Consider the following 25,763-nt stretch of genomic DNA (forward strand, 5'->3'; position numbering starts at 1 on the left):
CAACTTTACACACCAGCTCCCCGCAAGTCAGCTGGTACTTATAAGCATTCCAGGAGTTTCTCCCTGCACAGGAAAAGGGGATAACTAAGCCTCACTAATTGTACAATGCTTCTAACCAATGAAAATGCAGCAAAGGCAGCATGGCTTCCAGTTCTGGTTCAGGTGGTATGAATTATTTCTACTTGTCTTACCCTATTATGATCAGTTAAAAGAGGACAGAACACAACTAGTCACACATGAGACCCCCACACTCTCAAAAAGGCAGATCATTAAGGAGTAAGGATTGTTAAGGTTGTTTCTGTCACTGCCCATGTGGCTCATATGGGTGCAAAAGCAGCCTGTGACAGGTCTGGCCAACTTTTCTCCATTTCCCACTCCCTGCAGAGCACTGGAACTTTAAGAGCACTTCAGTGAAACGCATCACTATCTTGATTGAAGTGGAGGTGCTACCAGGGAGACAGAGTCCTATTCATTTGAGACTTCCCTGTAGCATTTTCTTCCTAGAAAAAGTAATAGACTACCTTGGTTATTAAAAAATAACCTTCTTGTAGCTATTCTAGCTCACTGTGGCCAGCTGAGACACATTGAATCCCAACTTCTTCATAGTCATCTTCACCATTAATGGAAGCAAAGCACTGAAGACCTTAGACAAGAGACATGGAGGTATTAAAAGCACAGTCATTGCAGAAACCAGAAGGGCTTGAGACTACTAGAAAGTTTAAACAAAAAAGCCGACATGACAACATTTTACATCAGGTCTTTCCAGTAAACTTTGTTATCAGCCAGTCACAGAACAACAAAAGTGTGAATACTAACAGTCACTCTACATTTTGTTCAGGATGCTGTCAACATAACTTGCTTTTGAGAAGTATTTCTTTACAAGACATTCCAAGAAATTTTTATGTAAATATTTTATTTTGCCTGCCATCTTGGACAAGAACATCACTTTCTGGTTCTTTAATTATTTAACACATTGAGAGTATGATTCATAGGAAAACAAGCGTACACTTCACCTCATAGGCTTTGAAATTCTTCACTGACATTCCTCAGCTCTTTTTCAAGCCAGAACTGTCCAACTCCCACTACAGAAATGGTGTTTCAGGCTTACGGGTGCTTTTACAGATTTGGTTAAGAGCTATAAAAGCTTCCATTAACAGCACTTTGGTAAGTCCAAAGTGCAACCCATTACTGCAGTTTTGGATTTAACGTCAAGAACAGTAGAAAACCAACAAATGAGAAGAAAAAAAAAAAGGTCACAAACAGCAAGGACAAGTTCAATGAAAGACTTCCATTGCACACCTTCACCTCATGGTCATTCCTGATACAAAAAGGATGCAAAGTTTGGTTTTTTTTTTTTTTTTTAGTTTTTAGAAAAATACCAGTTACCACCACAAGAGGAAGCAGTATGTATTTGCAGTGTGTTGGTTGTGAGAGCACATACCACAGCTATTGCTGTCACACTTTACTCTCCTCCCATTCACTAAGATATTTATGTCTTCAGGAACAGGTTGTAAGCAAGTCAATCTGAGAAATTCGTAAGAAGGGAAGGGACAAATAACATAACACAACTCTGAAGATGAAGCTAAAATAAAACAGAAACCAAAACTCTAGTAACAGTATAACCAGGCTGAACCACTAGTTTTGGCAATTAAAAGGCAAAAATTACTGTTCTGGAAGACAGGTAATACCTACCCACTCTTTGGGCAAGAGCAGCTTTGCTCTATTTTTAAAGCAAGCAAAGCTCAGGAGAGATATCTATTGCATACACACAGCAATTATATTAATAAATCAAGAAAACAAACAATGAACCCTGACACATACAAGCAAATTTACTAAGCAGCTCTTCCATATTACAGAGAGCTCTGAAGGTCTGGTGTGGACTCAAAACTGCTTTCATCCAGATGTTTACCACCACTGTTACAGAAGTAATACTGCTTCATGCAGTACAATCTTACAAGATCTTTCACTGATATTACCCCGTTTTGTATTTTATTTTCAGTTTCATCTTCTTTCAGAGGTAGTGGAGACCATTCAACATCTTTGTTAATACCAGGACAGACAGGCACCTTCTGTACTTCCGACAAAAGTGTCATTCATCCACTTCGGGTCTGGCAGAAGCAGGGGATGATATTAATGTCTAAACTGCAAAAATATAACTATTACATACAGTAGTTTGAACTGTAAAGGATGTGACAGAAGTACTTCTGCTTCAGTTGTACTTTTGTAACATTTGTAATGGGGCCTGCCCGGCCTCAGACCAAAGCTATGAAATTCTGCATCCACAAAGTACTTGCCTTCACTTATTTAAATGCAGCCAAACTGATGAACAGAAAGTATTACAAAACTGCAGCTATAATCACCTCTAACTAGTAAACTTAATGACTGAAGGAAGAACCTCTTCCCCTTGGAAAAACTCCAACATACTCTTGACTTGATAAAGCAAATCTAGACCTTTTTTATTTTTTTTTTAAACAATTTGCCAAGACTGGAATGAGAGATAAATAGAAGGCACAACAATTTTGCTTTTTTTTTTATACAAATACAAACTAAACATGAAAAAAACTCCCTATTTCAATAAAAAATTTCACAAGTTCAGGAAAAGTGTTTTAAGAGTCAAGTTCTAGACATTTAAAACCTATCCCACAATCCAAAATTTTAAAGTGGTAAAACAGTAGTTCGAATTCCTTTCCGTGATCACGTATCAAAAGAAAAAAGGTTCTACGGATACCCATTATTCCACTTTTACAGCGCCACTAAGAGAAAGGTGAATGTCAATTTTTCAAGTGGCAATATCTCCGGACCAGAGGATGTTCATATGACCCTCAAAAGATAAAGCAATAGCTTTGTTTTTTCTGCCCTTGAAATACTCATCAAGTACTATGTTTTCCTACAGGCTCTTGAACGCATGCACGTGAAATATTATTCCACTGACTGAAATGCACCCAAATTCAGTAGAAAGGGGGGAGAAAAAAGAAAAAAAAAAGACACATTCCTTTAGGAAAGACCACTGGTACCAAAAAAATCCAGTCCATAAGTTTGAGGTGAACAAGAAAATTCAGTTCTTTTCTTTTTAAAATTCACTTTTCCTAAAACGTTGTTCCACAAAGCTGGAATCTGGGACAAGGACTAGAAAAAAAATAATCACAAAACCATAACACAAACAAAAAGGGGCCAAAATAGTATCAAACGTAGCAGTCTATAACAGGCTAGGGCCACATTCCAAGATACCCAAGGCTGAAATTCACAAATCTGCAGGAAAAAGGGTTTGCGCCACCATGTCAACATCCGTGATGCATTCACTGGCGTTGCCCGATCCCCCTTCCAGCTCCAAATCCTGGCTTCTGGGACATTCCTCCACGCGGAGGCCCTCGAATCCCACCTCCCAGCCCCCCACGAGTGCCTCCAGGTCCACGTGGTCTGTTGTCTCTGCGGTCACCCTCCCTGGCAGCTCGTGTTTTCTTCTCCTCCACGTTCAGGCGCACCTCTCCCCTGAACATGATGGGCTGCAACAAAAGCAGAAAATGTACTTTCATTAATAACCCACCAGTTAACTCTTCAACGTCAAGCAGATTTCTGCAACCTTGTCCCATATCCTCCTCTCCAAAGCATTTTATGATTGGTTACTAGACAATGGCAATAGTCAAACTATGCATCCAGTCTGAAAAGGTGTGAAAGTGACACATGAAAAGCAATCTCAGGCTTAACACTGAGCATTCCAACACCTTTTCAAGAAGGAACTGAACTATTAAGAGTAACCTACTTACATTAATGTGTGGCAATTCACAGCCCGCCATCATGCAGGGTCCCGATTGATTTTTCTTAAGGCACAAACAATGTCAGATCCTCTCTGGCACCTTGCTATGCAGACCAGTGAAGTCTTTCACTTAGGTCAAGCTCAGATTATATTTTAAGAATTGCAGCGACAAGTGATCGCTTGATTGAGGAAACCTCACTGCAGCAAGAACAGGGGAGCAGGACTACAACATCCCACAAACCTCATTGCAGACAAAAAGTTGAAGTCTGCAAGAACCCAGGAACTACAGGAGTAAAGACTTGTTTATTTCAAATTATTCCTGCAGTTGCTTAACAAACAAAAACATGAAAAATATGATTTATCATTGGCACAAGCACAACGCTTTCTTATCAGATAAAGAGACTACTGAATTGATTATAGCAGTAAAACAGATCTAAGAACAAAGCACGTTGCCCTTCTCTAGCCATAAGATGTGCTAGACAGATGAAAGCATCACATTACAGTCTTGTTACCAACTCCAGTGCAAAGTCCTACATTTCGCAGGAGGCAGCAGACATCACATTTAGCTTCTTTGGCTAACAGTCTACTAAAGCCTTTTAAACTTATTTATAGCAAAGCTTATCCTGACAGAAGTCCTATGTTTGCTGCTACCACTGGGTCCATTTGCAAAACAATACTACAAACACTATTTAGTGCTGTGCTAAGAAGGGTAGGAGGTATGTTAACTGCTTTTACAAGACTTAAGTCTCTTAGTTCAGAAAACCATGCCCATCCATTGTAATTTAAGCATCCAGGTGGGCTTGCATAAAAGATACTTTGAGTGCACCAACTTTGCAAGCTTATTACACATTCAAAGTTTAACTTGGAAGCCAGCATCCACTCTCTTCTCTGGCTCCAGTTCTACTGACTGGCACAGTTGGACAGGCAAAGAAAGGTCACAAATCCCTCGGCCGCACGTGCCTTTGGTATTCCTGGACATGAAATCTGTGACTCTGCTCTTAAGCTACCTCTCCCACTGCAAAAGAACTGAGTGAACATTTCAAGAACTCAAACATGCAAGTTTAAGGCACTGCTAAATGTGTTCACATATTGCTTGCAGTTAAGAAATGGCTTAAGGACCTGCTGTCACTGTATGTCACTGTACTACTTGTTCCCACACCAATTCAGGCCAAAGTCAAACAGATTTACTCAACCTACTTTAAGCACTGGTTTCAAATCACTTGTTTTACGCTTTACCCAAGACCACATCAGTATTGTGGGCTGGGCAGTTCCAAGAAAGCACTTAGGGAAGCAACTCTTTATCAGTATTCAGATCTTGAATCACCAGCTCCCTGCAAGAGCTTTGTATGTACTAACTCATCAAGCACTGCCACAAATGCTGCTGGCATCCCACAGCTAAAGATGTCTAACCACAGGAGATATCCCTCAGACCAAATATCAAGGCTTAAGAATCTGTTCACTTTCACTTTAAGAACAGGAATATGCTGGCAATACTGCTGTACAAAGAAGCAAAGAAAGGATGTCCCTGTCTGGTGACAGGCTAGGTTGTAAGCAAACACACTGCATGGCTGTTGTGGTGCATCCAGATTGATTGTCTACACACCGTACTGCCTACCACCACACTGTACAGTCACTGAGTACACATTTGCCATTAGCAATCGCTGCTAACAAGCTGAGCTGGTACCTCCTGCCTTTGTTGGCAGAAATTCTTTACAACCTGCACACCAGTATAGTTTCACCCTTTAACCTCCTCTCAACCCCTTCAACAAACAAGACTCGTCCATAGGATCAGACTCTACCTTGCCTTTCTGAAACTTATTTACCTGCTTCCTGAACGGAGTTCAGCAGCTTCCCATTGGTAAAAGGCTTTGTAGTGAATGAATTCATGTTACCTAAATTGTTAGAAGCTACTGCAATGAGAAGTGACTCTGTGCAAAAGCTGCACAAGTCTTGGTAATAGGAGGGAAAGACATCCCTTAAGATGCTCAAGAAAGGGCAAAACAGACCAAGTAGAATCTTTTCTTCTTAGAGTAATTTGAAGAACATTGCCTGTTATCAACAGACCAAAACCCACTGACTAGAATTTTTATTTACCCTGCTGCTAAGGATCTTCTGAACTGGTTCAGGATCGTCAAACACCACAAACCCAAAATTGGGGAGCTTTCCACCACTGTTGATGCGGAGTTCAACAACATTGCCATAGCCTGCAAGAGAAAATCCAAGTTCTTGGGTCATACATTAGAATGCTCTGTTGACCACGCTTATGGCAGCAACCCCCAAACCCTAGAGCACAGCAAAGCAACTAACTTACTTTGGAAGAAGTCTTTAAGTTCAGTTTTATCAACATCGTGGGGAAGGTTCCCAACAAACAGCTGGTGACTGTCTGGGTATCTCACAATCCGTCTAGTTTCCACATCGCCTTGTTCACCCTCACGAACTTAAACAGAAAAGTAAAACATGTTTAAGAAAAGTCAGTCTCCACAACAAACAAAAAAATCATGGTCAAAACTAGCACTTTATAAAAGAATCAGAATTTACTCTGTTTATCCATCCATATATAAAAAAAGGTAAGCATTCTACACCAGCAAGTTTGTAACTGTTTGCTTTTTATCACCTGACGGAAGCCAAACACTTGAGTAGAAACCTAGATACTTCAAAAGAATGCTAGCAAAATTCAGCTTTAACACTTGCCAAACATTCAGACAAAGGTCATCTAAAAACAAGCAAATCCACAAAAGCAGAAATCATTCACTTCCTGACAAAATTAATGAGATTTTAAAAGCTTCAGTCTTAATATTGCTTCCCCAAAACCATTAAATAGCAGAAAATAACAGTTTACTCTTTGTAGCTTCTCTTACTTGGCCTAGGACCCCTCTGTGGTGGGATGCTTGTTCGTTGCTCCCTCACTCGCTGATCCCTCTGAGGTCTCTGAGGTGGGGTCTGAGACTCAGGCTTTGCCTCAGGGCGGGGCTGTGTAAATTCATAAATGAGTTAGAAAGAATCAGACACAACAGTAGAATTCAGCTTTTAAAAGCTGTATCAAGTTGTTGATAAAATAACTTGAAAATACAGGAAAAAAGTTATAGTCCTCTCCATCTGTGGTTAAAGTGTTAGCTCATGTTTGGTTACATGTTAAAAGCAAAGATGTCACTTGACTAAGTATTTCAAAGTCATCCCATTCACAGTTATTTACAATAAAATGTGTCTGCTCAAAGTGCAAGGGCAGTTATGCAGACAGATTGTATTACACACACTCATTCATGACAAAACCTCATTCATGAATAGGCAGTGGAAGAAAAATTAAGAGAGTTGCTTCTTGTTAAGAGAGTGCAATCATTTTAGATGGCAGACACATCCCGCAGTCGCATGAACATTCTGGTTTTTTTTCCCCTCCATGGGGAACGATTCCTTTTCAACCCAAAAGCTAAAGAATAACATTTTTATGAAGTCTATCATGAAACACTGAATTTTAAAAAGTCTTCGGAGTCTGGGAATTCAGATCAGAAGCAAATGGATTTCACTACATTTTCCCCCACCTTAGTTTACCATCAGCAATTTAGCACTTAAAAACTTCTCTAGGTGCTCGATTTCTACCTGCGAGACTGGTACTTTCACAACGTGAGGTGGTATTCCCGATACTGGAACAGCTCCACTGGGAGGGAGGTTCTTACTGGTTACTGATGCCCAGGAAAACGTCTAGAAAAAAAAAAGATTGTATCAACTCCAGATGCTTTTATCTTTCTGAAATATATTCCTGATGGTACAGCTGAAAGACACAGGATAACAGGAACAAATTTTAATCTGTCCTTGAAACCCTGGATCCAGCCACCAGCAGTTTCCCTACAACTTCCTTCAAATAATTTCAATTCAAAAGACTTAATGTAGTAACAAGGGAGTCGTACTTCCATCCCATTTCTAGATTCTATTTGGAGTTGAAATAGGACACAGCAGTGGCCTATGACCAAGTATCACAACAAGGTTAAGTATTGATTTTCTGAGTACCATTTGTCCAGTTTTGCCTCCCTTACTGATGACAAAAATCCCCACATAGAAATAAAGTCACATTTCACCTATTTTCCTCATCTAGCACGTTGGTTGCAGTCTGTTCAGAATCTCAGCAGCTTTGTTTACAAGCAATCTGAGCCTCTCACTGCTGCCACAGTTCCCACACCACCAAATTTACAAAGTCCTACCTTAGCTCCTGGTATTTTAACCATCTAGGTTAACCTAACTAGCTAGGATTTCAACTACCTGTTATTGTACAGGAACTAAAAGGAAGGAGGCAACTGGTCATGAGAAGAGTGATTTGGGCAGAAGGGAAAAAACTACAAAACATTTAACTCTAATTCCAGATATTTTTCCTCTTGCCAGAGAGAGGATCATGCTCTGCAAAACGACATGAGAGTCAAACATAGTGATGAAACCACCACAGCACAGGAAAGAGCCACCCACTGTCATTACCCTGGAGTCCTCTTGCACCGCAGGAGCTGGATCAGCAGGAGCTGGAGAAGGACTCTTTTCCACAGTCTCTTCTGGAGCCGACTCCTCTAACACAGGCTCAGATTTTTCTTCCTGAACCTCTGGTTCAGGTTCCTGTTCAGCTTCAGGTTCTGGCTCAGGCTCTGCCTCTGCAGCTGTCTCTTCCAGGTGTTCCTCAATGTCATTGCTATTAGACAGCACCACAAAAAAAAAAGAGAAAGATGTTGTATTGTATCCAATTCTATTATTGGGTGACAAGGAATGTTACTTGTCCAATACAGAAGTCAGGTACATCACCCTCAAGAGGAAGAACAAGGCTAATCTGTCTAAATAACACCACATTGCACAGAGATGCAAGTTTCACATTGTTACACTATAGAGCAGCAAAAGCATTACATCTACTGAAAATCTAGAGTCTCCGTGTTCAGCCTAACAGTACTCTGGTTTCAGCTGCCCCATAAATAGAAATCTTTTAGACTGTCAAGAGGAAAATCACGAGTAGCAATAAATTCACTTGACCTGTTCTACAAGCAGTCTGTATTACACGACATCTGACTTCATCTAATAAGACATTATTACCTGACAGCCTGCTCGTAATAAGCACCAGTATCATCAGGAACAGCCTCAGGTGTCTGCTGTCTTTCCTCAGGTTCCTCCCCTTCCTCCTCTGATTCTGAATGAAGTGAGAAAAGGAAAAAAAATACACCACACACATCTTTAGTACTCTGTTCTAACACAAGACATCTTCCACAATACACAGGTGAAGTCTCTGCCGAAGAGCACTATCAAGATGTGACAGAAAACAGACGTTCCCTTACGCTATCACTTCGGTTATTTGGTTTTGACCAAGCTCAAACAACATGTTCCAAATACTTCAGAGAAGCAGATTCATAGCCCACAAATCTGACTGCAACTGCTAAAATAAGTCTTCCAGTTGTTTTAACAGAAACAATATGCCAGAAAAATAATCTGCCTGACAACTTCTTGCCCAAGTGCAAGGAAACTACAGGCAAGGAGTAAACCTATAAGAACACAAAGCTTAACGCTGATCTGCCTTCTCCAGTAAGACTATTTCCTCTGGTCTGGGAATTGAGTGTTGATATAGACCCAGAAACAAGTATCAGTAGAATCATACAGAAATTCCTGCTACTTACCCTCTGGAGGCTCAGTGTCAGAGTCACCAAAAACCTCATCTTGGTAGCGGAAGATGTCATTGTGCACATAAAACTTGTTTGCAACAGAACCCTAGAAGTAAATCAAAGGGAGGAACTGATTTAACTACATCAATTGCAGTGATGTAAAAATTTAAATAATGAGAAAACAAGAACAGGTTAAGCAAAACATCCTTCCAATGTAAGATTAATCCAGACTTGCCTCCTTCAACAAAGTGTGTGTTATTCAGGGGCAAAAAAAACCCAAGATACATCATACTAGCAAAGTCATGTACACATGGAACAATGGAAGAAATTAATGTTAGTGCTTTTAATTCCAACAGCTCACAACACTGAAAATGTAGGACTGAGAACTTTCTGGGGTCAAAGGTATTAATTCTTCATCCCAAGTCAAACTGAAAAATAAAGTGATCTCACAATCCTCCTTTTTCCTCTATCATTTTCAATTATGTGAACTGTTTTGTTCAAAAAAAGCTGTCTATTTAAAAAGCCACCTCAAATATTAAGTCAGCACTTTATACAACAAGAAAGTCTGGAACCCACATCTTCAAATGACAGGAAGCATTTTCCTCTTTCTACTAGTTCTTTTCAAGTAAGAGAGACCAGCTGCTAGGAGGGCAAATCAAAGACAAAATAACTTTAAAATGCTCAAGAAAAAATATGCATTGCACACACCTACTAGCCAAAAGTTAAGATATTTACAACTGTAATTATGATATCCAAGATTAACATAAGACCACACAGAAGTAGTGTAGTTTCCTAAGGAATCTGCAGAACGCTACTTCTGAATTTTGTGGCAAACTACCTTCCCAGTCTAACCCTTCAGACTCTAACACCAAACACTTCAAACCGGGACAGCCTCGTTAATCCTGACATGGTATTAGAAGCACTATAACACCACTAGCACTCAATACAGCATACCTCAGGTGCAAGTACAAATGTTTGCATGAATCTGCGCACGGGCTGCATGTTATTGGAGAGCTCTCCCATCACCTGGACTACAACACCATCATTGAGAGTAGCATGGGCATCCACATGACGAATCTTTGTGTGGCAATCCTTGAAGTTTAATGACAGCACCTTCTTGTGGATATCCTATGGAAGGACAGTATACACATTACACTGCAGAAGCCATTTCTGTTATAAATTAGCTTACAAAGAAAGCATAACCATAAAACACTTTCAGAATATATTCCCTAACTCTAGAGATAAAGCGTGACAGCGTGCTCTTTAAGTCTGCTTTGCAAGCAATTTTACATTATGAACTTTTTATTAAAGGAAGCATATCTTGCTTAACTATTGCTGTTTACAGTTAGACAATTCCCCCCTTTTTTGTGGGTTTTTTTTGGGGTTTTTTTGTTTGTTTTTTTTTACACACAGAAAGCACTTGAACACAGGGGGATGAATCACAGCTGGGCGTATCTTCTCAACCACAAAGGTGACAAAAGAAACAAAGAGCAGTAAGTTTGTTTTTTTTTTTAAGTACTTACAGATTGCCCATAGACTGCGTCAGCTGGTTTTCCATTGGAATCCAAACCACCATGGACATAGGAAGAGTTCTTTCCATAAAACCTGTTGGAAAGAAGTATTTTAACAATAAGCTTTGTTATGTAAGAACTTTGAACCTCTACATTAGAGTACACTACGAATAACACTCTCAAACAAGTTTTGTCTGAATGACTGGAATATAGCCATACAATTCCATATAAAGACAAACCACAAAATGCTTAAGTAACATTTATCCAACTTTCATTTATATTGATTACAACTAGAAGTAGCAAACACTTTTGACTCATACTTTCTTTTTGCTTAGAACACATGTATAGCAGCATTTCAGTAACAACACGAACAGATATTTAAAGAATTCCTGTAATCTTTATTATCCTTGTTTTAACCCAGCTGATCAAAAGTGAAAGCAAACTATACACAGTCTGTCTTGAGTAAATCAAATTTTTAAGTGTCCAAATTCAGCAAGCCAAGACATGGTAATAAGCTTATTCACCAGTTTTAACACACAAATTAAGAAATCCACACAGAAAAACAGATTATAAAGTGAAGCGCAGCTTTACCTGTGCAAATAGTCAGGTGCTTGGTTCAGCAGAGTATAGTACTGCCTCACGAATTCCCGCCCGACCAGCAGGGGACTTGGCTTCTCCATCACCATTTCTTTGGTCAACTGAAAACTATGGAAAAATCAAAAGCTTCATAAAACACAAGCATTTTACATTGCTGTTCACATACTTAGAGCATAAGCCACATAATCATAGTAGAAAGCACGCACCAAGAGCCATTAGCAGTTTTACCACAGTAAGCAGTTTAACCAGCGTGTTTTCAGAGTCATCAGTCTGGTGCTGAAGAGAGAACTGCTGGGTACCAAGCCAGCGGTGGGAGAGGCTGCATGGGCAACCGAGACTACCTCATAACATGCCAGCATTTAATCATCCTGCATACTCTCAGTAAAAAGCAGGTAGCAAGCAAGTATGGTTCTTCAAGAGGATTTGCTAAGTGGCTAAGTCACTTCCAGTCGATCCAAGTTCTACTTACCTCACTTGACTTCGCAATCAGAATTAAAAGTCAGATGTTCTAAGGCAAAGCCTGTGCTAGTGTATTAGGGGCATTTTTAAAAGGTCAAAGCAAGTCCCATCTATTTTTATCAGCAGCACAGCACTCCTGGCTTGTGAGTGACAAGCTCTGTAGAGGGATATCGGTTTATATTAAAATTACTCTGCCACAAACAAATGCATGGTGATCTTCCCTTGCTTCCACTAAACTCAGCAAGTCACCCCTCACTTAAATCCAGAGGACCAATCAAACAAACAGTACCACCCATACCTAGGCTCAGGGACAAAACAACCTAGATACCTTCTACCCAATTTCCATGGATCTGTAAATTACAAAAGAAAGTCTTTGCAGGTAGATTACACAATGTGTATATCGTCAGTCCAGGTCAGTCAAAACCAAAGCATATTCCTGTGTTTTCGTGCTGTCAAATACTCTTACACACTCTTCAAACTTATACAAAATAGGTTCAAACTGGTAGGGAAAACCACTGATACCACAGCGTATTCTTGCTACCTAATACAGAAAGAAAAGCAGATTTTCTGCTTCATACTTATACTAAGTAAGTAGCAGAATGGATGCCTAGCATTTCTGCAACTATTCATGTCCTGAGTGCTATCTGCAGCAAGTCAAGCAGATGTTAACCAAAAGAGCATTAAAAGACCACATGTAGCAGCTGAAAGAACCTTCTCCCCATTACTGACCCCCAATCCTTTACCCTACACAACAATTTCCCAAACACATGGTAGGCAAACTCAATGTGCACACACTTCAGGTGTGCTGTGCAAATCAAAACCAATACACTAATAGCTTGAGTCCTCAAAGAAATTCAGGAGTCATTTACTTATCTACTTTTATTTAAGACTGCACAACTATAAATAGCTCCAAGAAGTGGTAGCATCAACTAAAATAAGGAAGTCAAACTACATAGTCCTCTAGCACAGACTAATCCAGATGGAGCCTGCAAAGTTCATGCCTGGACAGTTATGTTAGGACATGCTTTCTCTTATCACTCTTCTCTTGATATATAACAGCATCCTGTATCCTGGGTAAACAGAGTTGCCCACACACTATCATCTGAACAAAGCAAGGGGGAAAAAGAAAACCAGACTGCCTCTCCCATACACTTGTGCTAAGCTTTGTTCCAGTTCATCCAAGGATCTTGTCTGACGCTTCCATTACATTTGCTGAATTTCACAGTAGTCCCGTAAATGCTAAAAACTGACAACAGACTATAGCTTCAAGACAGAGGTGACCTACCAGGTTAGTGTTATTACAGTTACAGTTTCCAATGCACACCATATATAGGCTGCAAAGGACATTACAACCACACCGCTGGATTTGCGGGAATGCAAAACAGAAGCTTCAAACCCCAAAAAGAACATACAATGAAGTCAACATGTAGGCTGGTGTTTTGGATAAAGCTAAGTCCAAATCAACCTAGCAAATTCCTTATATCTCAAATTGTGGTGTAACACCCAACATACTGTAATCAAAAGACACAAGGCTATGTTTATCCACAATGGCAAAACATACAGATAATATATTTGAGGATGTGAACACACCCAAACTCCCAGCAATGGTCAGCGTGCACTGCATCCAGCTTAGTTGGAAATACAGTACACAAATTCCTACCCTGGGAGGTATGCCATTTAAGTTTCAAAAACAAAATACATAACTAGAATGCTATTAATATGACAACAAAAACTGCTACAGTTTTGTACACATTGATGTGTTTTGTTCTGCTTTTAATATCACACACACACTTTTTTCCCACTTTAAGTTTAAAAATAAAATAAATGCAAAATTTACTGACTCTGTTTTTAAAAGCCCTTTCTGTAAGTTTAAATACAGGGGAGAAAGATCTGACAGGCTCACTCCAGAGGGTGCATACACAAGTGCCTGCTCTTTCAGTGGGAAGCGTGTGTATCACCACCATACAAGGAAATGTTACTTACATGATAACATACTGACGGGATAACACCAAACATGACTTAGAAATAAAAAAGGCTTTTCAATACATTTAGAAGCTTTCAGTTGTTGAAGGATATTTTCAAGAGCTAGCCACGCAGAACGAAAGTGATACTCCATGGCTGGATCCAGCCAGCAGGAAGTGCTCAGATTCTACAGACCACTTTTGTTTTAGGAAGTTCCCAATTATCTGTGGTTTTGCAGAAGCTTTCAAGTTGTAAGCATGATGTATCGCAGATACAGATGTCCAAGACCAAGCAGTCTGAAGCAACAAAAACCTCAAAGATATGAAGTTGTTTGCGTGTTAAATTAGACACCCACAAAATGTTACCAAATAATAAAAAAACACCACAGGTAAAGCAAGGCTAAGTTGTGGGCACCAGTCCTGGTTTCCTTATTTAATTTTGTTTCTTGTCAAGCACTTAGTGAAGCTCTACTATTACAAGGGGCAGGAAGATCCTAAAGCAGCGGGAGTAGAAATGGCAGACAGACAAGACCTTGACTTTCAGATCCATGTGGCTTAAGTGACAATACAAGGCTTAATTGCTCCACAACAGTTAAAAAACTTGCCTCTGTGCTGTGAGTTCACAGTTAAGAAAACCAAACCTATCACATCCCCCACAATCACTGTCCGAGTATGATGAGATCTATGTAAAAAAAGCATACATATGCTCTTTGTTCACTCTTTTCCTTTTTTCTTTTTGGAGGTAAGGGGTATATTTGATTTCTTTGTAAAGACTAGTTTACCCTGGAATTCAAGCTTATTCCTACAGATGACAATAAGCAGGTTTTCTACTCAATTCTGTCAAGTGCTGAATCAGGCTCTTTTGAGAATTACTTTCAATTGCTTCTAGAATATGACTGTGCAAAGTTTGACCTCCTCACATAATGGTAAACCACTACCTGCAGCACTCAAATCTCAACAGCTCATGCACCAAAAGCTCTTTCAGATTTCTCTTCTTTACTGAAAGAGGCCTCGCCTGTATTAACCCACCAGCACATCACAGAATCATAGAATAGTTTGAGTTGGGACCTTTAAAGGTCATCTCATCTAACCCTCCTGCAATGAGCAGCATCTTCAACGCTGTTCTGAGCTGTCCCAACACTGTACTGAAGACATATTGGAAGTGGCTTGTGCTTATTATGTCAGTCATACTTACATGCTAAAAATCAAAGGACTTCCCTACTGCTAAGGGTGAGGAAAAAAGAAAAAGTCTATCAGAACTCTTTAACATGGAAAGAAGAATAGCAGAGTACCCGGTTCTCATTAAGCCGATCTGAAAAGAAATGGGGAAAAACCTTTACATGACCTAATCAGAGGACGACAACAATCTGTTTTTACTCCTGCTGCACCTGCTGCTGCACTGCCAGTTGCCATCTGTTCTTCTTCTCCAGCCAGGACAACCTGAATGATAGAAGCCAAGCATCTCCAGAGAGAATATTTGCTCCCTGCCACTCACGAGCAATTCGCTACTCCACTATTCCTTGACCTAAGAATAACTGCTTATATTTTACACTCTTTCTACTGCACAGAGCATAGTAGTACCAAACGCTTGAACTGTCACTACGTTACTCCTGATAGAAGCTTATTCGTGCATTTTCATGTCAATTGAGATAATGATGAAAGGGTGAAAATTGACAGGAAGAGCTGAAAATCAAACAATTTAAGATTAATTCATCAACATGCATTCATTTTACTCCATGTATGTAAAACAAATTGAATAATTCAAATTTTAACAAATATACTAGAACTATTCTGCAACGTAACTGAGCCCTTTCCTTAAGCCAAGAGATTTAGAGGAAGACAAATACCTCCTTTACAGTGGTTATCACCTGGCTGGTGGAAAATTCCACCATCTGTCACAATGCTCCTACTTGGCAGAAAATCAATGCCAGGCACTGAATTTCTAAAGTACTGTTATGTAAATTAGAGCCATTTATGTAAATTCTGTATTAGCAAATTTAGATCTAGGTTCACAAAACCTATTAGCATATTAGTATTCAGAAAAATAATAGATTCAAAGAACACCTAACAGCTAGTATTGGTTAGCACTTTCTCAACAAATTGCTACACAGTGAAAGTGAACTAACCATTCCTGTCACAACTTTTTTTTTTTAAATCAGACAAGGAGTTTAGTCTGAATCCTGTTTCTACTAGACTTCCTACATATATCAAAATTCTCTCTAATAATGTACATCATAAAATGTTCAGGCTCTCAGGACAACCAGTGGCTGCAGAAGCCACTTAGCCTGAGGTAACAAGCCAGGGCATCAGACTCCATCGAAATAAAACTTGCAAAAATCCCAAACTTTACCTCCTAAACTGTGTAGCAATTTTAAACTCAGTACTAACAGAAAGGTAAGTTAAAATTTACATTGGTTGAAGCATATTCTCAACAGGCCACCATTTGTTTTTAACATTATCCTTATGCCTTTGTTCTCTGCCATCTTCACTTCCACATTTTTGACTTGCATTTCAATACAAGAAAGTGTCTCAAAAAATCCAAAGTTACTGCAATGCATTATAGTTCTGTTTGACAGGAGTATTACAGAGCAGATACAGCTAGCAGCCCTTTAACAGTTCACATTCTTCTGGCCATTCAAATGCTATAAGGTGACTCATTTGATAACTACATTCCTGCCCATCTCTACAAATTGGTTGCGTTTTACAGAGTACTAAAATAGCCATGTTGCACCCTCATCCTTTTAATTACAGGTTTAAATGACTAAGATCTTCTCATAGAGCTGTTACACTGCTTCCAGTCAGCTTCTATGGAATATAATTCAAATTTTTCATTTCTCCTTTAACTATAAAAAAGCAACTCTGACTATGATTGATGTATTCCCCAGAGGAAGATTTTTTTCCCCTCTAAACTAGGATCTCAAACTTCTCATACAACTACCTCCTCATTTTGTTACCAATGAATTTGTTAACATAGAAAGACTTTTTGAAAACTTAAGAAACACCCAGAGAAGCTCACGCAGAAAAGAGGTGAGCATATCCAAGTACATCACACTACAAAACTGGCAAACGCCAATTTTGCTGGGCATTAAAGATCTGGTCAATAGTTAATAGGATTGTGTAATTAAGTGTCATTTGGGATTTCTCCAAGTTGCTTAGCAACAGGTGAGCATGCTCAAAGCCACAAGCCATTTACATGGTTTACATTTACATTACACATGGAGTAACCAGCACTAGAAGCTGCTTTGGACAAGAAAATAGCCAGTACAAATAAAATCACGAAGAAAACTCCTTATTTGCCTCCAACTGGCATGCCATAGATAAAAGTTAAATAACAAGAGCAAAACAATTTCACTTAATTTCAACTCTCCATACATTTTACATGACTAACATCTGCTAGTACTGCTGACTAAGCAAAAAAAAGAGAAGCTAGTACCTGTGTGAACTATGATGGAAAACATTAGAGTGAACAATGAAACAGAAACAAGCTCAAAGTGCATCACGAGGCAAATTCCAGTGCCCATCTCAACTAGGGATTTGCATCCTCACACCAGCTTGCTCTCAAGTAGGAAGAGTAATGTAAACCTTTCCACAGAAATGCATATTTAAAACACTACAAGATACCAGATACACTGAGATGTGAGATATCCTTCTTATTTTAATACAGCCTTAACTGTCTGAGGGGAAAAGAAAAAGAAAGGACCCAGCTGTTGACCCCAAGCCTAAATTATGAAGTGCTGAAAAAGCACCTCAAACAGGTGGGGAACAGAAGTAACATTTAAAAGACAGATCTCATTGTCTACTTCTACATCCAGTGGGAGGCAAGCAATGTCACAGAGAAGAGTGTCACAGCAACACACCCTGTGTTTTGTACAGACAGTTGCCTGCCTGCAACCAGTTTCACTTTTCTGTGTTTTGACAGACTCAGAGGGAAAGTACTGTTTGAAAGAAGTTACCTTAAAGTTAGCACTATTTCACAGTTTCACAAGAGGCAAGACACTTGGAAGCCAGAGCCTGAAAGCTGAGTGATGGGATAACTTATCCAGTGAATAATGAAATATTTGAAGATCAAACCAGGACAAGTTGTGAGGTTACTGCATTTAATTCTTACCAGTATCTTCTAGAAACATTAAGATAGTCCATAAGATACTTGTATTCAGTAGAAACTTCCAGGAGGAGACACTCCCCAACCGAGATCAGAGCAGTGTGAAGTGCTAGATATTTCATGCAGACAGAGGAGCCGTTAGTAATATTCTTTAAAACCAACATCTAACAAAACATGGATCTGGATCCTTAAACTTAAGACAGATGTTTCTCCATTCACTACAGCCGCTAGTGTCTACTGTATGACAGCCAGGCAACCTACAAAGACAGGCAGTGCCTAAGTACCTCAGGTACTTGAGGTGTTACAAGGAGCTGGATCCTAAAAACATAATCATGCAGCAACCAGAATGTCACATCCTTGGGCAAACAGCATTCTCTGTGCTTAATTATCCTGATGCCACAGAAAGGCAGAGCAATACCTCAACCCCTTTCTGAAGCATTTTGAGCCATACTGATGAGGGACACTATAGAAAAGTTAGACATCACTCCAACGCATTAACAAGAGAAATCAAAATTAGAAGCTTAATTATTTTCTAATCAAAGTATCCAAGCAACCAACCCAAATTTAAGCACAACAAAAACATTTTCAATACAAGATTAAAAAAATAATTCAAAATTACATTCAACACTACCCAGGCTAGTACTGAAAAACCCTCTGCTTGCCAGTGGCAGATGGGAAGCCTTACTCAGCAGCAACATACAACCCTTTACACACTGTAAGAATACAAATAAACTATGAATTGCTGCAGAAGAGCTGTCATTCTAGAAGTCAGTCTGTGTTTTTGCTAACAAACCTAAGTGCGATCCACACGTTGATGGATACGATGGAGTCTGCCAGTTTGTACACAGAATTCAGCATTTCTTGTATTGTTCAGCTCTGCCAAGCAAGAGAGACAAACTGAAGATTTCTACTGCTATTATTCAGAATCTAAAAGAAAAGCAACTATTTCAGAGCAATATAATTTCTAGCTCAAAGGCAGAGAAACAAAATACAAAGATGACTACCTAAAGTATAAGTTAAGCTAGTTGAAACCAGCATCTATACCTGTAGAGTACCAGATGTTCATCTGGGGAAGGAAAAAGATATGACATACTATTCCTGTAATTTGGAGCATAAAGGTCCACCTACTGTCCAAAGACAAACAGCTAATTAGGTCTTGTTTAAAAGATGAGAAAAGAATCTAACCTACAAGAATCTTAAAAATTTGGTATTAAAGGTAAGTGGTATCACAAGAGTTGTGGTCACCAAGTATCACAAAGTTGTCCTTCTCGGATTCTCCCCTCAAAACACTTTGCCTTCCCTGAGTGCTGGGTCTGTCTTGGTGTGGGTTTGGATTTTGTGTTTTTTTTTTTTTTTCTTTCTTCCTTTTTAAAGTCGTCTCCACTGGTTTCCATTTTTCTACTTTGAATCACACAATCATCACTTCTATTCAGCAATGCAAACACTAGCGATACAAAGAGAGGGAGGATAGCATTTCTGCAGGAAGAGCATAAGCATTTCAGTCCTTACTTAGAATTATAGCAGCAAGAAACAGGATTTATTGAAAGCTGATGTTTGTAACAGCTGCCCTATGCCCATGACCCAGCAACGGTCACCTTTCAGTAGCCAAATATCTAAATACCTTACCTGCAGCTAAGGTATTTAGCATTACTTTTCAGAAAGCTTCTGCTGTACTGTGTCACAGGAGAAAAGTACTCAAACTTAGATATCTAAGTTTTTCTTATGTTACAAACAGATCAGTGCATCAAGGTCCACATGTAGTTTACTACTTACTTTTGTTCCAATAATGTACACTATGATTTATGATAGGGGAAGTGAAACATTTGTCTTCTCTTCCCAGATGACTCAATATGGCTTTGCATCTATCAACAAGTCACCAGAAGTTTCCTACTCCTTACACAAAGGAGATACAGCGTAAGCAAGGTGGCAGCCCTACAACTAAACACACAAATTTAAGTCCCTATTACTTAAGCTTTATTGCCTAAAAAAACCCAACAATGTAGCACCAAACTAGACATCTCTGGTACTTCTAGATGCCCAAAAGGGAAGAAAATTGCCCTGGATTCCTAGCTACTTTGCTAAATTCCTCCTGTAGCAGGACTCTGCCTTTAAACAGACTTGCACAGAGTCTCAGAAGTACAATCTGAAGCTCAATCGCCGCTTGGGGATTTTTCATGAGACAATTTCACCTGCAATATATGTCTCACCATACAGGTCAGTCAATATTTTTATTTTTAAAGCACATATAATTTGATCATCCTCTGACCACAGCAGCCCCCAAGACAGTCATGATATTCTAATTCCTTTGAATTTCATTCTGCATTTCCAGAAGTGCAACTCTCAATTGCTGAGAAGCTGTAACCAGGTACATCAGGTAAACAGTTCCAAAATGAATGGAATATGCCTCATCCCCTCTCCTTTTTGTACAAGAACAGTTCTGGGAGCTGCTCATATCCTGCTTTTTGATGGAGAAAAGCTGGAAATAATCTTGCAATTGAATAAAAGTTAACCAAGGCTGCTGTAACATTAAACTAGGATGATCTGCCCTGAGCCTAACTAGTAACACTTCATGTCTTCACAGAAAGGTAGCTATGATACATTTAACATCACAGAAAAAAAAAAAAAAATCCTAACTAGGCCTTGAAGTTCAAAATTAACTCCTCTTGAAAAATCCGAGTTCTCGCAAAACTCAAAGCCTTGAGAATTCATAGAAATATTCCTACCCTTTTTAAAAATAATCCTACATCAGATTCTCCTGAAACAGCTTTCTCATTTCTAACTGGACCTATTCCAACCTCATTTACCCTACAACTAGAAGTATTGCTTTTCTGCAAAATCACATTTTAATCCTGCAAATTTCATTCTAAAGGGTAGTAGGATAGTGCCAGTCTGAATGGTCTGTCTACTCATTTCTTAATGAAAAGTAACAGTCAGCCTTATGTCTACACTGCTCTCCAGACTGCTCCATGATAAAGTAGCTACTTAGACCCTATGATTTTGCCATTAGAACAGGTTTTGTTTTGACATCCAAGAGCTGCTCCAACAACTCGATGAAGTTGGCAGCAGGTCCAGTCTTCTTCTCTTAGGTCTGCAATTTTTCCATCTGGCTCCAGTGCAGCTTCTTAAAGTAAAAAGCAAAAAAGTTACTCATAAGCAGCCAGAAGAGGCAGATTAGAACACCTAGCTACATGGACATTACAGTGAAATTCAAACTCCTTCCCACTTGGATTAAAATCACCAGGATTAGGTTTTAACAAAGTATTTTGTGCATGCCAAGCAACAGATACTTGTAATGATAGTCAACTCTTTAACCTCTACCCATTTTAGTCACAGAAGACTCTTAACCTTCATATACAGGCTGGATCTTAGCACTAAAGGTTGATCCGTGGTGGAATCGTTACATTGTTAGATGCTTAAAAACAAAACAAAGTCAGCATAATAGCAATTATAACTGAAACAAGAAAACAGCACGGGGCAATGCAGGAGAAAATGGAAGATGGCCACCAGCATTTTAGAATGCTGTATTTCACATTTGCCTCAGCAAGGAATCAGGTTCACAACATTATTTGTACATAACTGACAGCTCACCATCTTCTAGCTCTGAAAGCAGTACTCCAACAGCTATGTCCTTCTGGAAGACGTCCAGACTTAATATAGCAAAACTAGGACTTCACACCAGTATAGTATTCACTGCCTGCAAAGTTTTAGGGATTCTTTTAGAGTAGCTGAAGATCAGATTTTTTTTCTTTTAGAATTACTCAAAGAGGTAGCTGAAGATTATAAAGTCTATTAGCAGTTTCAGCAAGAAGTTAGTAATTACTTCAACTCTGAAGATTTTATGTAGGCACCTGTAAAAAGTATCCAGTTTTCTACACAAAAATATCACTTTCACCTTTGGTTTGTTTCAAGCACAACAGACTACAGCCAGCATAGCAACTAGCACCACCCTGCTCTACTTTGATTTCCTCTTTGATTCTTCATTCATCATGTTACTTAGTCAGACAGAAAGGCCCACATTCTAGTATTAAAAGCCAAAATAATAAATTCAACTGTTTCCTACTCATCGAACAGGCCATTTATGCTAACCTTATGAGTGCTCTTTCATGAAGTACTACTGTTATGAACAGGAATATCAATATGTACTTATAGTGACAGCATTTTTGCTTTGTTTTATTTTCATTAAGAAGCGTCCCTCTGTGTAAGTTCACCTTACAATCTGCAAGGCGAAAAAGAACACACTAGCTTTCTGAACCAAAAAAGAGTTTGCCATTTCATCAGGTGCATAAAGATTCTATGTTTAAAATTAAGATGTTCAAACTTGGGAGTATCACCACTTGTGTTGAACTCTACTGCTGTTGTGCCAGCTAGTGGGCTTATAACCACAGTACAAACAAGCTTTCTTGTATGTTTTTGTTGTTTCTTAGACTGCAAATGCAAAGAATCCCTACAGAAGATCCTGATGTTTACACTTGACCCACATACACAAAAGAAATCTTGTCCACCAGGTCTTATACCTTAACTTCAATTATGTTTTCCTGCCTTCAACTCAAGGAGTTCACACTTAAGAGAATACAACCTAGCAAAAAAGAAAAGGTAGTTGCCTAATTCACACAAGTCAAGAACGGGAGACCACTATTTAGCATCTGATGTATACAAGATTCTTTTAAAAATATTTTAAAAGATCTACCCTTAAAAGTCAGATACACATTTGTAGAGGTTCCAATGCTGATTTGGTTCTTTTTCTAAGGCATTTTGTACAATTATGCTTTCTAGCATGTTTAACATCACCTTTCAGGCAAACTAGTCCCTGGAACATGCGATGCTGTCAAAAAAGTTGGGAGATCTTCAACATAAAGAAACTCTGTGACTGTTATGTTATAAGGCCTTAAGCATGCAAATACTTACAGCTAGCCTGCAACATTAAGTATACCAACTCAAACACCCCAGGAAAAGATGAGTTCAGTTCACAGGATGTGAACACGCTACCACCAGTATCACGGAAGTATCACAGAACTATATTCTTCGTAAAATCATTACTCTTTACAGCAAAGGAATAAGAAAAGCAAAAACTTGGTCAGAAGGAAGATTTCAAAACAGGTCTGAAATGCAGTTTTTATCCATCAACTTCTGCACTCTCTTCTCTTTATACCACCTATCTAAAAAGTCTTGTTAGTTAAAAACAATCCCCACACACATACCACATATGATTTATGCCACCTGGAAGCATTGACTTTCAGAGCTTGATAGCAGTGTCCACATTTCCTAAAGCTGTCACTCCTGGCTGTGAGAGCACAGGCTAGACAAAAATAGCATACACTGGAAACATGGCGGCTTGCTGCAAATGCTGCTTGCAACCAATCATGAACTAAAAAAAATTAAATATAGTTTTCTTTGTAAAGGACACTTACTATATGCATGCAATCCTTAACATAAAAGGTCACCAGGTAAACCCGTTAAGAACTAATAACGCATTCGATCATCCAGATCAAGACTAAAATGTACCCAAAAGATGTATGGAAGCCTTTTCTCTGGTTTTCCTCCAGCAAGTATATCTAGGGCCTTACAAGAGGCTGAAAAGTCTTCATACAAGCATTGCTTCGCATTTAAATCTTGGCTTAATCTCGGATCCAGCCAAGGTCATGCGGTAAGTCAGGGTAAGATACATGCTCTCCTTCTGTTCGAATGATGACTCCCTTCATCTATAAAGTTAGAGCAAGGGAAACACCTACGATCTGATACAGCGATATGGACGACCTCGCTACGTAAGCGCCCATTATTATTCCCTCTATCTACAACTATTGAAAGGGGCTATCTCAGCTACATGCCGGGCTTTGGGTCGTCTCATACCTAACCCCCACCTCCCTCTAAAAAAACAACACGGGATGTAGAAAAGACACGATTCCGTAAACCCAAGAACAAAGCTCGCAGCTCCGCATCTCGACTCGCACAATGAAGGCCCATGAAGAGCCGACTTCCCCCCACCCACCCAATAACCCCCCCTTCTAAGTAACCGCTCGCCGAGCAGCCCACCATTGTACCCCGCTCCCGCCTCGGAAGTCTCCCAGGGCGCCGCGGGACCAGAAGGTTCCTCCCTGCGGAGAGGCCCCGCTCCGGCGCCCCACAGGGGGCTGCGAAAGCCCAGCCACGGGGTCGGACGGGATGGCGCTCGCCACAAAGCGCCGCCGGGTCCGGGCGGGCCTTGGGCGCTGGGCCAGGACACCAGGAGCCCCCCTCGGCGCTAGGAACGCGGGGGCGCACGGGCACCCCCCCCTCCCCTCCACACCGCGGCCTACCGCGGGGGGGGAGAGGGGAACGGACGACACACGACCGAGTCGGGGGTAGGCGCCTCAGGCCAGGCCCCGGTGTGTGCAGCCCGCAGCCGGCCCCGGAAGGACATGACCCCGCCGGTGGGTGCCGCCCGCTCGCCCTACGGCCGCGGGCCCTCGCCCTCCCCCTCACCTGCGGGCGGAGCGGGACGGGAGCGGGAGGCGTCGCTTCACCACAGGCCTGCCCGGCGGACGAGAAGCACCTCACGCAACGGCGTGCTCTGCCGCCGGCTAGATATATCCGGCGCGCAGCCTACCCCAACGGGAGGCGGCGCAGCCAATCAGAGAACGGCGGTCGCCTTCACTCGGATGCTAATTGGCCCACAGCGGGAAAAGGGGCGGACGGAGAGATAAGAAGCAGCTCAGTCTACCAACCATGTGGCTCGGCTCCGCGGGTCAGTAAGAGTTGATTGACAGCGGGCAGAACCAGTGGGCGATGGCGTTCCCTCTGTCGAGGTGGGACGAGACCTGATGGATTTCCCCTGTAGCCAATAGAACCACGATACCCGCGCTGCAAGGCGCGAAGGGCGGGGCGGGCCTGACGCCGTAGTATGGTTGAGCCGCACAGCAGCGCCCTTGAGAAGGTGCTGGTAAACCCCGTTATAGATCGGGGCGGTGCCCTCCGTGCGGCACGGAGCGCGGCGGCCAATGGGAGAGCGCGGCGGGCCCTGACGGACAGGCCCACCTCCGGCGTTCTTAAAGGGACAGGCAGCCCGCCACGAGGGGCGGCGTTCCGCGCCCAGCACCACCCCCTGCTGGAGGGGAGGGGACGGCCACCGACATGGTGGCGGGGCAGGGGGCGATGCCGGCGGGCCGTGGAAGCAAAGCAGGCGGATTATTTGCCCTCAGGGAAAGCACAAGCCGAACAGGAACGTGCTGCAAAGGAGAAGAAAGGCCTCGACGTTCCCAGACCCTCCCTCGCCAGCCGACGCTGGTCCAGGGAGCCCGGGGAGAGCAGGAGGGGAAGGAAGGAGAGGGTCGGCCTGAGGCAGCCGGCGGCCATCGCTTTCCGTTTGTGTCACCTCTCATCCCCAGTGCGCGACATGAGGCAGCCAGGGATACATCCCACCCTGTAAAAGTGACGTCCTCCCCGCCGCCGTGCCCCTGGAAACCCTCCCGGCCGTGCCCTGCGGCCAGCGATAGAGCCGGTGGGCTGGCGCGGGGCCATGCCCGGCATCTGTATCCTTCTCCTCCCTCCCCCCCCACCAGCACACCCCCCTGGCTATTTATAGGCCACGCCACATTGCAATCTGACGGCTCATAAATCAGCTTTCGCGAAGTTTTAACGTCAGACCAGTGACCCAGCGCAAGGGCCGTCCAAAATAAACGCTGCCGGGGAGGGGGGGGACGGGACACCCTCTCCATCGTCGCTCCCCCGAGCAATGTGGGGCCAGGCAGGTGGTTCCTCTCTTATAAAACAGGTCGGTGTGACAGC

At 41.3% G+C, this 25,763-nt stretch overlaps 1 protein-coding gene across 4 annotated transcripts; it reads right to left on the bottom strand.

The window, feature by feature from the left end:
• Positions 1-901: 901 nt before the first annotated feature.
• Positions 902-24,598, bottom strand: G3BP1 (G3BP stress granule assembly factor 1). Of its 4 annotated transcripts, none has more exons than XM_074156672.1 (12): positions 24,462-24,542; positions 11,475-11,588; positions 10,896-10,977; positions 10,327-10,500; positions 9,388-9,478; positions 8,813-8,906; positions 8,216-8,420; positions 7,349-7,450; positions 6,613-6,724; positions 6,066-6,191; positions 5,849-5,958; positions 902-3,503 (listed from the first exon to the last, which is right to left on the bottom strand). In XM_074156672.1, exons 2-12 carry the CDS (start codon positions 11,567-11,569, stop codon positions 3,297-3,299), a joined length of 1,398 nt encoding a protein of 465 aa, XP_074012773.1. In that variant the 5' UTR covers positions 11,570-11,588; positions 24,462-24,542; the 3' UTR covers positions 902-3,296. The 4 variants fall into 4 exon arrangements, with proteins under 4 accessions (XP_074012773.1, XP_074012772.1, XP_074012774.1 ...); XM_074156671.1 differs by having other exon boundaries at positions 908-3,503; positions 5,849-5,979; positions 24,462-24,598; XM_074156673.1 differs by having other exon boundaries at positions 908-3,503; positions 11,475-11,581; positions 24,462-24,594.
• Positions 24,599-25,763: the final 1,165 nt, after the last annotated feature.

Source organism: Numenius arquata, chromosome 11, assembly GCF_964106895.1.
Source record: "Numenius arquata chromosome 11, bNumArq3.hap1.1, whole genome shotgun sequence".
NCBI lineage: Eukaryota > Metazoa > Chordata > Aves > Charadriiformes > Scolopacidae > Numenius > Numenius arquata.

Excerpts from the sequence above, each read along its gene's own strand:
- G3BP1 (XM_074156671.1), bottom strand. The coding sequence starts at position 11,569 with ATGGTGATGGAGAAGCCAAGTCCCCTGCTGGTCGGGCGGGAATTCGTG. Across the intron at positions 8,907-9,387 it reads TGACACTGAGCCTCCAGAGG|AATCAGAGGAGGAAGGGGAG; the intron begins GTAAGTAGCAGG and ends CACTTCATTCAG. Across the intron at positions 6,725-7,348 it reads TGAAAGTACCAGTCTCGCAG|CCCCGCCCTGAGGCAAAGCC; the intron begins GTAGAAATCGAG and ends GAATTTACACAG.